The sequence below is a fragment of the Myotis yumanensis genome, unplaced genomic scaffold (assembly GCF_028538775.1).
Source record: "Myotis yumanensis isolate MYYU_CA2020_CCGP unplaced genomic scaffold, mMyoYum1.0.hap1 SCAF_12, whole genome shotgun sequence".
Lineage (NCBI taxonomy): Eukaryota > Metazoa > Chordata > Mammalia > Chiroptera > Vespertilionidae > Myotis > Myotis yumanensis.
In genome coordinates this window covers 29,991,599-30,004,583 of record NW_027223763.1, presented here as the reverse complement: position 1 = coordinate 30,004,583, position 12,985 = coordinate 29,991,599, and the positions used below count along the sequence as shown (strand labels likewise).

The window sequence follows — 12,985 nt, the reverse complement described above, 5'->3', positions numbered from 1 at the left end:
TGAATTCCTGGTTCATAGGCTTGCGCTCAAGCACTGAGCCACACCAGCCAGGCTATCATCCAGGTTTTAAAGTAGTTCTCATCAATAATGCGTGAACATCTTTGCCTTATAGGAAACTAAAATATTACAGATAAGATTATAGTTCCCCTCTCACCCCATCCAAACCACTAAGAGTAATTTGGGGTGTGTCCCTATATTATCCTTATACTAAGCTTCTGGGTCCATTTACACACATTCCTGTTTTTATGGTGCTTGAAATGCAGGTTTTAAATTAGATGCCTACTGTTAGCAAATTCAACAAACTACAAGGATTCTACTCAAAAGGTTAGTAAATTGTAAAAGAAAGTCTCAATCAAAAAGCTTAATTTCCCACCCTGTCCAGGTGGCTCAGTTAGTGTCATCCCACATACCAAAAGACTATGGGTTCAACTCCAAGTCAGGGCACATACCTAGGTTTGGGATTCAATCCCCAGTTGGGGCACATATGGTCAGGGAGTATACGAGAGGCAACCGATTGACATTTATTTTTCTCTCTCTCTACCCCCACTCCCTCCCTCTCCATCTTTTAAAAAAAATCAATAAACATATCCTCAGCCCTAGCTGGTTTGGCTCAGTGGACAGAGCATCGGCCTGCAGACTAAAGGATCTCGAGTTCAATTCCGGTCAAGGGCCCGTACCTCGGTTGCAGGCTCAGGCCTGGTCAGAGCTCATACAGGAGGCAACCAATCAATGTATTTCTCTCACACTGATATTTCTCTGTCTTTCCCTCTCTCTTCCACTCTCTCTAAAAGTCTATGGAAAAATATCCTCAGGTGAGGATTACAAAAAATTAAAAAATAAAATAAAATCAACATATCCTCATGTGAGGGCAAAAAGAAAAGAAAAAGGCTCAAACTACACACTGAGCTCCAAAAGAGGACAGGAAGGAACCCGAAAGATCACTTACCGTGACAGTTCCTGGAACTGACTCCGACGGACTCACAGAGCTTTGGTATGCAACCCTGTTATGCACAGAACTCTGGTCATAGGAGGAAGACGTTGTTGCTGGACTAGTGGAGCTCAGGGATGAGCTGGTCAGACTGGAGGAGGTAATGACTGAAGTTGTATAGGTGGAGTTCTGTACTGCACTGGTCATTGGTAGAGAGGTATTCAAAGAATCACTACAAATGGTATTAGACATACATTTGTGTCAATTTACATAGCTTCATGAAGGAGAACTATTTTGTCATACTCTAAATTAAATAAACATGTCTGCAACCACAAGTTTATACTACTGTATTCTTCAATTTGTTAACAATGCAATGAAGATTCAAAACAATCCCCCAAGTCTAGCACCATCCCCATAAAAAGCTAGACCCACCTAACTTAATTGACAGGCAAAGGGACAGCTTTAAGAATCTTTAAGGAATCTAGATGTCTGAGACCATCTTTAGAAAAGGAACCCATGCAACAAATATCAGGTTTGGGCTCTGGAAAGTGGAAAAATTAACTAATAAAATAAAATGTAAAATCTGGCCTTCTCTATTTATAAGATATCCCACTGAATGAACGTGTTAGCAAGATGTGAGAAAACTGAATCTCTCAGAAATTACTCATAGAAAGGTAAAATGCTGCAGCCACTGTGGAAAATCTGATGCTTCCTCAAATGGTTAAATAGTTACCATATAACCCAGCAATTCCTAGGTGTACATCCACAGAACCAAAAGCACACAAAATATGTAACTAAATGTTCACAGCAGCATGATTCATAATAGCCAAAAAGTGGGAACAATCCACACATCCATCAACTCATAATGGATAAACAAATGTGGTATATTGGCACAATAAAATATTATTTGGAAACAAAATGCATTCATGCTTCAGCAAAGATGAACCTTGACAACACTATGCTAAGTGAAAGAAGTCAGTCACAAGTGGCGATAAATTGCATGATTCTAGTTATATGAAATGTCCAGGATAGGCAAATCCAGAGACAGATTATTGGTTGCCAGAATATGAGGGGAAGGGGAAATTGGAAGTGACTGCTACTAGGCACAGGGTTTCTTTTTAGGGAGATGGAAGAAAAGTTCTGGATTAGGTACTAGTGAGGGCTGCACAAATCCACTACCACAGGGTGTATTGTCTGCCTCCACCAGGTGATTTCTTAGGCTCTATTCTGTTTTACCTTGCAAACTAAAGACTTACTCTAGTCAAAACCAGAGAAGTGGGATTATATACCTTAAAGACTTTGAATACAAGCTGATGGGAATCTGGTTACTATTTTCACTGCTTGCAACTGATCCAAATTCAGAGAGAGAAGATTCTGATCCAAATTCCAAGGCGCCAAACTGAACATTTAATCCTGTGACATCTGCTGAACCAGGCATTTCTACTGCAGAAGCTGGGATCTGAAAAGGCAAAGCTGCCATGTCAGGAACAGAGGTCATGGATTCTAAGTCTTAAGGGTCTATAGCAGAACCAAATGGACACTGGGTTCCCAGGGCACAGCTGGCAGGCCTGAGGAACAAGGCACGAAAGGCCAAAAGAAAGGAAAAAGGAACAGGATTTTAAAAAAAGAGACAGAAGGGACAAGAGCAAAGAAAAATTAAAAGTTAACAGGACAATGATCATTGCTACCAACTGCTTCCTTAGAGCAGTAAGGGGCCGGGATTGTGGTTGAGGAAAAGAAGAGAATGCCGTAAAGCATTATCTGGTAAAAGACCCACTCATCCTCCACTATGGGGCAGCACAACTAAGCACACAAGACCATCAGATTCTTTGAGCCAGATCTAGTAATTTGAATTAATAATCTCTGTCTCTCAGCACAAACTCATTCCTTCTAATATTAGCTCACTCAGAAACTGCCATTTCCTCATAAAGCAGTAAACTATGTGCTTGAAAAACACTACACTCAGTTTCTGAGACTTGCTAATCCAACACTTAAGCTAAATGTTAAAATACATCCACCCTGGGTCTGCAGCTTCACATGCAATACCCACCTTAGAAGCTGGAGGTATCCGCCGCTTCGGGAGTTTGATGTGTTTAGGTTGTGGTTGGTGGGCAGTCACAGAGATATTTTCGACAGTCAGGCTGGGAAGCTGCAAGAGTTTGTTCACAGTGGAGGTGCTGTCTCTGGGTGCTGACTCTCGGAGTTTTACCTGGGAAGGAAAGGACTCCAACCCAGGAGGAGGAACAGTGACTGCCTGAGTTTGGTGCTGCTGTCGCTGGGTCAACTGGCTGAGAACTGGGGATGGTTCAGGCTGAGATTTAAAGTCTAGAAAATAGGTAAAGAAGGGGTAAAAACAAAACAGTAACAATCAATTATTTTGGCACATGGGATTAGAGTTCCCTCTTCTACCATCACTGACTTGCAAGATTGGCTCTTGGCTAGTGTCTGAGGAACACAGAAATTTGTATGTTCTAGGGAAAGAATGCCAACACTCTAACCAACAAAGGTGACTCTGTGCTTTGAATATTTGTACAATGTAGTTTACACTGAACACTTGCTTTCCTTCTAGAAATCTGGAAGTCTGGTGTATACTAGGAATAGGGTGCCTAGATAACCAGCCCCCATTCCTCGATAAAAACCCTGGGCATTGAATCTCTAATCATTTTCTTTCATAGGTATCACTTCAAACCTGAGAATAGTCTCAGATACTCAGAAAGTACTTGAGACTATTTAATAGAGAAATGTGCTTCCATGTCTCTCAATATGCCTTAAACATAAAGGAATCCACACAACCAATCCTATGTTTAAAGTAACTCCCTGCTGTTCCTTAATAGAGTATGGTGTGTGTTGGTGGGAAATGGTAGCTTAAGGCCACAAAACTATGGGAGTAGAATTTAGAAAACCTCCAACTTACATGTGATGCCTTTAAATAAACCACAGATGGTAAGGCTGAACCAAATCATGATGGATACATGCAAATGTTAGAATGAGAAAGCAATCCAGAGGGTTTGATAAGTTGTTTCCTTATATTTGCATGCCTTTACCATGCTTTTGTACATCTCTTCAAGGTGTGTAGTACTAATAATAATAACAAATAAATGCAGGTATTCATTTATACAATACAAAGCTAACTGATTTAATTCAGAAACTTTGCAAAGTTCTACTAAAAAAAAAGATCTCTGGGCCCTAGCTGGGCAGCTCAATTGGATAGAGCGTCGACCCCATATGCCAAGATTGAGGGCTTGATCTCTGGTCAGGGCACATACAGGAATCAACCAGTGAATGCATAAATAAGTGGAACAACAAACTGATGTCTCTCTTTCTCAAATAAATCAATTTAAAAACATTTTTTTAAAGAAAGAAACATCTCTGGACAAAATCCACAGTAGTGTTCACAAATCAACAGCCTCCGCTAGTGTTTAGGGGTGAAGCAACCACAGAAAATGTATACTTACCAAAATGGCTACGGACTGAGGACTGGGTAGCTGAGGGCTTGAGGTCCCAAGAAGAAGTGGTTGTGGGGGCACTTGTACTATTCTGCTGCGAACTTGGTGTGGTAGTAAACTGGCCCAAACTTGGAGGTTTCAACTGATCCAAAATCTGGGAGCTGGTGGTGTTTGCCATTTTTGAAGGTGCTAGCTCTCCAAATCCTGAACCAAGGACGGATGACTTTAAAGAGAAAAAAAGCAGAAATCCTAAACAATACAGAATATCTACCCCAGGCTTTAAAACATACCAAATATTTTCACAAGGATTTTAAAAACTATAATCCAGAACACCTGAATTAGTAAGACTCATATGATTACACTACATGAAAATATTATTATGCAACAAGATCTAACTAAATAAATCCAACAATCCTTCCTGATTCTGATAAAAGAGGTTAAAGGAAAAGGAAACATATTCTCTGGATTTTAAGAAAATTATTTTAAAAAGTGATGTCACAAATTCACAAACAGAATACCATTTTGTTTTAAACTAAGGAGGAATGCCAGGAATTAAATGACAAGCACAAGCTTAAACAAAAACAGTGTTTTCTTAATGTGTGGAACACTAATTATCTTTAATGATTAGAATAGGTCTGGTCAAAAAAAGATCAGCCATGAGGTCTACCAAGATTAAATGCAGATCAGAGCACTTACCTAATCAAAATGTTAATATTCCAAAATAAGACACAGGAGGTATTGAGTAATACCCTGGACACTGATGAGCTTATTTCAAGTTGTTTAGATGACTAGGAACACCAAATATGTCCCACAAGCAAGCATACAAAAGACAATGTACTCCTCCCCTATCTATCCTGTCAGGCCAGGTATCAAGATCTTAGGAAAATAAAAACCTAATGACTAGAGAACATAATGACAGATCAACTGCATTTTTACATTATCGAAATCATTCAGTTTCTGAAAAGACGATTTCTTCGTCAAAAATAACTTTCAAAAACCACCTAAAAGGTCAAAAACAGAAGTGATTTGCATTCCCTCAAGAGGCCAGATCTAGAAAGTTGAAATAAAATTATTTCTGTTACCAAATATCCAAAGGCCCAGAGTATCCTAGTTGTTCTAAGGATAACATTACTTATTACTACTCCAGATTCTTAGCTTATGCTGCCCATTACATATCTCTTTCAGCTACAAATCTGCCAAAACCCACCTCAAGCCCACTTGTTCAATGAAGGCTTCTTCAGATGATGCTTCTACTCTTCATCTTTTCCCTACCTAATCTCTATTCTACATCAGCTAATTTTTATCAAATGCACTTTCTGTGTGCTTTACCACACAAAGAACTCACTGCATCAATTACTAGTGCCACCAAAGGATTTCTCAATTCCACTTACACATTTCAATCAACTTTAAAACTCTGTTGGTCTTGTGTAGACTTTGGCATTATTTTATTATGCTCACTATTACTGTCGTTATTTATTGAAGTTCCTTGTTGATTATAAAAATACAGTAGGGTTGAGAACGACTGCTCTAATACATTACAAAAACAATTCTTACCAGTTTCTCAAGGTGTTTTTCATGACAAAAAGCCATAGGTCACTAAAAAAAAAATGCATGTCCTACCTATGCTCTCTCAGTGGCCTAAGATTCCAGCAAGTCAGCAAGGGCATGATATCAATATGCCAGTAGCAGATGGAAAGGCAGAGGAGGAAAGGGCATGATGGTTTAATAAAAAATGAGTGGTAGGTACTATCGGGTCTTCGCAAAACAAAGAGAGCACTATGGCTCAGGCTCTCCCACGTCAAGCACTGATGCCCTTTCATGCACAATCATCCATGACAGTAAAAATATAAAGTGTGCCCCAAGCCAGATGTACTTGACATAAGATGACTATGCAGAGTAGAAGATAGCAATAAAAAGTTTGCATACTCACATCTACATTTTATTAGGGTATAGCAAATGACTTTGAGTCAAGTAAGAGGAAAAGATTATATCATATTCATAAGAAATTCTGTTTCTCAACTGTAAATTTCAGGTAAAATACAGTAAAAGTGAACCAAAATAATTATTAGTGAAAGCTGAGGATCTATGTTTATGGTCCTTCAACCTCCCCTCTGCCAACTCACAACTACATATGGTTAGACAGAGACTTCACTCCCGCAGGCTGCAGCTACATTCTTTTACATCCTATGCTCTAAGCCAGCGGTTGCCAATGTGGTCGGCGGACTACTGGTGGTCCATGAGGTCCGAAAGGTTGGAGGCCGCTGCTCTAAGCTTCTCTACTTCCATCAGCCTATCTCCACATCCTTCACTAACAATTCCTTGAGTTCTTTCTGACGGGAGCTTAATTCTCATGAGAGGTCAGAATCATATATGCAGCAGAAGATGACACTGTTTCAATGAAAGCACACTCAAATTATAAGGGTCTCTACTACATAGTGCAGCCTTTTAAGAAAAAGTACACCAAGTTTATGGAATAACAAAACAAAAATAAAAAAATATATAACCACTAGGCAGACTTGGACAAAACTGTGTTTACAAAATTTCAGTAAGCATATACTGGCAAACATTTGCATTTAAGAAAATTGGAAAACGACAATTTTAACAGCTTAAGTCTAGAGACGGATTTTGAAACAAAATCCAAGAAAAATCGTTAATAAGGATGCCTGAGTGATTATGACGGAAAAGATTTCAACTTCAAAAAAAAAAAAATTTTTTTTTTATCTTTGCCCAGAAAACTCAGAGTAGTTGAATTCCACATGGAAGCATCAGATATGTGCTTGGAAATAAACACATCATTGTTTTCTGGACGGAAATGTACTGTATAACTTTTTATATTTAGAAAATAGTTATAAGGCATGTGTCATCCTAGCATAAGCATTCCTTAAAATCCCATATTGAAATAAAAATGAGTTACCAGACTCTGAGGAGAATAGGAGTTGACAGCAGTGGAGCTGCCAGTCCCTGGTGCCATCTGATTGCTGTGCTGAGAATTTGTGAAGACAAGGGCTTGGCCAAAGCCCTGCTGTTGGGAAGTTTCAAAGGAGCTTACTTCTGAGGCTTGGTTGGGAGGAACAGGCTTCTGGAGCAAGGCTACCAGATCAACACTAAGCAGACAAAAAGTAAATGAGGAACAAGTCATAAGCAAATCTTACCAGCAAATGAATTTGAGAAGTGAATCAATATAAAGTAAATTCATGCCAAAATCACTCAAGTAAGAAAAACCCAAAGCCACAGGAACTGAAGCAGGGCTTTGCAGAGAAGAAAAAACGAAAAGGAGCTTTGAGATTATTTCCACAGAAATGTAACAGTGACAACTTATTTGAAAATCTAGAGAAATTGAGCAAACTGAAAGAATTTTCTGAAGTTTTGCTCCTTTTATTACTTGGAACCAGTGTCTCAAACTTTCCTAAAGGAAAGTGAGTTCTTATTTTGGGGGAATGAGGAACACAGCTATAGCAGCCTAGTCAAGCAGTTTCACATTTATCATAAATGTTCCTGTAAGCTCTGCATTCTTTCCAATAATATATTTAGGTTTGTATAAATCTCATATAATTTTCTCTCTTAAATATTCAAGGAAGAATGCACAATATATTCACAAATACCCTGTTAACTACAACTCTTGTGATGCCCCCAGAATGACAGATATCCAATTTGAAAACTATGGCCTAAAAACCTGAAAGCATGAGGAAGAAATTATCTTCCAGATACATACACTACCTTACATGTGAGTGAGCTACTAACTCTCCTCTGCAGGACCTGCAAGGTACACAGAATTACCTAACATAATTTGCTCCATTAAACCCTTTCCAAGGACAGCTGCCAGTCAGTTCTTCTAACTGAAACTTTCACCATGCCAGTGAAACAGATTCTGAGAGGTGAAATAATTCAAGACTCAGTGCTGATACAAAACAAAGTTCTTGGGCCAGAGTTCCTCCACCCATGCACTACCACACAGACTTTCCCATAACCAGGTTGAAGTCCCAGACTAGTATTTTAGATTCCAAGGTAATGTTCTGGCTTATGGGATACTTCAAGGATAGAAACCCAGGGTAATTATATTACATATGACCCATCCACCAAAAAAAGTTGTATTACTATAAAAAAGAGAGCAAGCTCTATTCCAAAAGACTGATGAGATATATGCATGAAAAATACAGCACTGTTCTGACTGGTGTGCTCAATGGTTAGAGTGTCATCTACCCGACCCCCATCCCCGCACCAAAGGGTCAAGGAGTCAATTCCTGGTCAAGGGCACACATCTGGGTTGCAGGTTTACTTTTCACCCCCCGTTGGAACAATCAATGTGTCTCTCCCACATCCGTGTTTCTCTCTCTCTCTCTCTCATTTCCACACATACCTTCCTCCCTCCCTTCCACTCTCTCTGAAAAGCAATGGAAAAATATCCTTGCCCTAGCAGGTTTGGCTCAGTGGTGCATATGGGAGGCAACCAATTGATGTCCCTCTCTCAAATGGATGATTTTTCTCTCAGTCTCTCCCCTTCCTGTTCACTCTCTCTAAAAATCAATGGAAAAAATATCAGGTGAAGATTAACAAAACAAAACAAACTACAACACTGTCTTCTGAAAAATAAGCATGAAAGAGTCCACTTCATATTTTTTAAAAGATGAAAATGATCCTATAAAATTCATTGAGCAATAAATACAATAAAGAAGTTATGTACACTTAACAAGAAATTCTGAGCAATTCACAAAACATTATATTGCTAGACATAAAACTATAATCGTTTTTATTTCCCTGCAACATTCTTATAACCATCTCATTCAGCACGAGACTGAGCATGTAAGATTCAAAATTGCCTTCAATTCTCAGGTGTCATATATATCAAGGCTTTCATTCTTCTAGATTACTGCATTTTAAAACTATAATAAAAAATTTTTAGAGCTATTGTGAAAACTAGGATGTAAATAAATGTTTTTCAATAATTCAATTCTGTACACACACGAACAACATTTCTATTACCACAAAGCTCCTTCCTTTTCTGTAATCCCTAGACTACTGGATTAATACTAGTAGAGCCCTCCTTAGTCGGTTTCTCAGTGGTTAGAGCTAGGCCAGGTACTGAAGGGTGGCAGGTTCAATTCTAGTCAAGGGCACATACCACGGTTGCAGGCTCAATCCCCGCCCCGAGTTGGGGCATGTGTGGGAGGCAACCAATCAATATGTCTCACATTGATATTTCTCTCTCTCTCTGTCTCTTCCCCTCCTTCCACTCTCTCTGAAAAAAATCAATGGAAAAAATATCCTCGAGTGAGGATTAACAAAAAAATAAATAAAAACTAGTAGAACTCATAAAAAATGAGCTTGAGATCTAAATCAAGGATATTATATGAAGAAACCAAAGGATATTTTGTATTAAGTTCATCTGTCAAAAAACATGTTTACAAAAGTAAAAAAGAACCATTACATAGGTTTAACATAATCTGTCACAAATGATAACAAATCACAAACACAACTGCTATTTTAATTCATCAGTGGATACAACAATTAGGAAATGATGGAGGCTGTGTCAGGTCACCAGGTAGGTTTGGGGTCAAAGAAAATCTTAGATGGAAAAGGAAAAAAACAGAGATTCAAGAAAAGGTAAAAATAATCAAAACAGATCCAAGAATCAAAATTATTTTCCTGAGACAAGAAATTTCAATTACAACAAACAAAAGATAGCAAAAAGTATTTACCTTTTCCCAGGTGTGACATGATTCTCTTGTGGAACAGATGAGGCAGTGAAGACCTTTGTTTCAGAAAGCTGTATGGAAGGGATTAAAAAATCTCTTAATCTTATTTTATATAACATAAAACAACAAATGTATCAAGTTCCTGACAATTTTTAGTTGCTGGTACTCACACTATAATTCACCCAAAAGGCAGTCTGAAGGAAAGGAAATACATAGGTGATCATGACAAGTAATTTCCTTAAAGTGAAGGTAATTTTAGATTGATAAGCTCACAAAAGGGTTGCACATCAAGGAAACAACACAGTGAAGTAAACTCAGACCAGGGTTCAAGTCCCAGTCTCACTATTTGACATTATACAAAATGAGATACCAATAAAACCACCACCAATGTCATCATAAATGTCAAAAAGGAGTGGGAAAATGTGAAAAGGCAAAAATGTTTTCTTTCCCCAAAGACAGATAGCTTTAGTATTTCATTTATTAATATCTATTTATTTTTATTAAGCCATAGGTTTCCTTGCTGTTTTTATAAAAATATGTAATTTTATAAAGGTATGACATACAATAAACTGCAAGTCTTCAATCTGAAATACTAGTTTTGCCATATGTGTACTCCCGTGAACCCGTCACCAAATCAAGACAGTGAACATATCTAGGGGCAAAAGTTTGCTCCTCTCTCTGCGTAATCAATCCCTCCTACCATTCACCTTCAGTCCCAGGCAACAACCAATGTGTTTTCTATAGACCAGGTTGTATTTTCTGGAATTTTAAAACATGTAATTTTTTTGGCTTCTTTCACTCAATATAATTATTCTGAGGTTCATGCATACTGTTTTAATGCACTTTTAAGGCATAAAGAATAAAGTGGGGGTTTTCTTGTTTTGAAATATTTTTTTATTGATTTCAAAGAGAGAGAGAGAGAGAGAGAGAGAAACATCAATGATGAGAGAGAATCATCGATCAGCTGCCTCCTACATGCCTCCTACTGGGAATGGAGCCTGAAACCAGAGCATGTGCCCTGACCTCGACTTCCTGGTTCATGGATCATCACTCAATCACTGAACTATACTAGCTGGGCAGAATCAAGTTTTTTTGAAACCTCAATTGACACTGTTGAAAGGTAGGTTTTTTTTAATATTTTCAAAGTGGGGCATTTTAACTGCCATGATATTTTGAATTTAATTAGAAAAGGTCCGCTGCTTGCGTCTATAGACGCTTATGGCATACAAATGGTTATCTAATAAGATCATATAAGAAACTGATGATAATGCTATTCAAAGACTGCTATAATTCTTATCAATTCTAAATGTCTCAGGACTCTAACACACTGTATAAAATCAAACTTCCTCAGACATTAATATTCAAGCAGAGGCAGAGCAGGCAGTAGGTGTTCATTTTCTGTAAAAACAAGTGCTGAATTGATTACTGTTTCAATAAGAAGGGCTTAACGCTGAACCCTGTTCCAAGGTAGTATCTTAAGAGTCCCAAAGTAATCCATTTTTGCTTTGAATCTTACAAATTAAACAGAGTTAAGATAAAGAGAAGCAATAAAGGAGTAATTTTTTTATTCAATAAAAAAGCAATGGTAGGAGAGATATAAAGCCTTCATAGTATTAATAAGTTCAAGAAAAATAAGAGCCACAGAAATCGCTGACACTATCTAACCCTAGTACAATACAGAACATTGAATTGTTTCCTTCTATCTTTTTTTAAAGAAAAGGGAGGGGAAGGGAAAGGTGAATCGTTATCCTTCTAAGCTCTAGAGGAATTTAGAATTTGCATTTTAGATCACTCACCTTTCAATCCCCATTACTTTGTATCATCTTAGAAAACTTTCAGCGTTTTTTTTATAACTCCTGAGGGAAAGACGACGGCCAAATTCTCTATGCTAATTCTTTTCACTAATTATAAATTACACTGTGATACAATATGGTCCATATAGCAAAATATTAATATCTTTGTATGTGTGAAAATCTGAACTGCTTGCTACCTGACTTTCATCATAAAACATCATCCAGCCAAAACCAGTTTGGCTCAGTGGATAGAGCGTCGGCTTGCGGACTGAAGGGTCCCAGGTTTGATTCCGGTCAAGGGCATGTACCTAGGTTGCGGGCACATCCCCAGTAGGAGATGTGCAGGAGGCAGCTGATCGATGTTTCTCTCTCATCGATGTTTCTAACTATCTCTCTCCCTTCCTCTCTGTAAAAATCAATAAAATATATTTTTTTTAAAAAAACATCATCTGATTCAGAAAAACCCTATAAGTTAGGCAGGACAATTATTATGATACTCATTATAGTGATGAAAACTGGAGGCTTGGAAAAAAGAAAGAAAACAGGAGGCTCAGGAAGGAAAGTTGCCTCATTCAATGTCAACAGGCCAACCCAGCTAGGTGTGAATTACACTCCTTTTGCCTTCTAACCCCCTGATGATTTTTAAACTTGCCTATAATGCAGACAACAGACAAAGGGATATAAAGCTTACAGGCCAAGGAACGTTTTTTTTCCTCCCAAAAAATTATAGTAACACAAAACATTTAAAAGTAGGATGGCTTTGTTTGAAATAAGCCGACTTTCTCTTATCGCTGGTATCCATCCCTCCACTGATTCAAATAACCACCCATCTAGTTCCTACCTCAAGGACTTATGGTTAACATGTAGCAGAAATGAAACTATATCCTAGCCCAGCCAGCATGGTTCAGTGTTTGAGCGTCGACCTATGAACCAGGTCATGGTTTGATTCCTGATTCTCTCATCATTGATGTTTCTCTCTCCCTCCCTCTCTGAAATCAATAAATGTATACTTTAAAAAAAAAGAAAGATAATTTATCCTAAATCTCCTAAATTCCAATCAAATGAGCATATCTACTCTCCTCCTTCCTCATGCCTAACTAGCTCACTCCCTAACAAGCCAGATAT

General features: G+C 38.1%; 1 protein-coding gene and 1 non-coding gene across 7 annotated transcripts in view; both read right to left on the bottom strand.

Moving 5' to 3' along the window:
• The window catches only part of UBAP2 (ubiquitin associated protein 2), a 101,207-nt gene that overhangs the window by 14,078 nt on the left and 74,144 nt on the right, over window positions 1-12,985 (bottom strand). For 5 of the 6 annotated variants that reach the window (XM_070431339.1, XM_070431343.1, XM_070431342.1 and 2 more), the window contains 6 exons: window positions 10,071-10,138; window positions 7,289-7,478; window positions 4,384-4,597; window positions 2,979-3,253; window positions 2,218-2,387; window positions 947-1,160 (listed from right to left, as the gene is read on the bottom strand). In XM_070431339.1, the coding sequence (XP_070287440.1) occupies window positions 947-1,160; window positions 2,218-2,387; window positions 2,979-3,253; window positions 4,384-4,597; window positions 7,289-7,478; window positions 10,071-10,138 (1,131 nt within the window). The remainder of the gene's footprint in view (window positions 1-946; window positions 1,161-2,217; window positions 2,388-2,978; window positions 3,254-4,383; window positions 4,598-7,288; window positions 7,479-10,070; window positions 10,139-12,985) is intronic. The other variant, XM_070431341.1, reaches the window with a different exon arrangement.
• LOC139021353 (small nucleolar RNA SNORD121A) lies at window positions 7,100-7,182 on the bottom strand. The gene has a single exon (XR_011473468.1). It is a non-coding gene; the product is annotated as a small nucleolar RNA SNORD121A (small nucleolar RNA).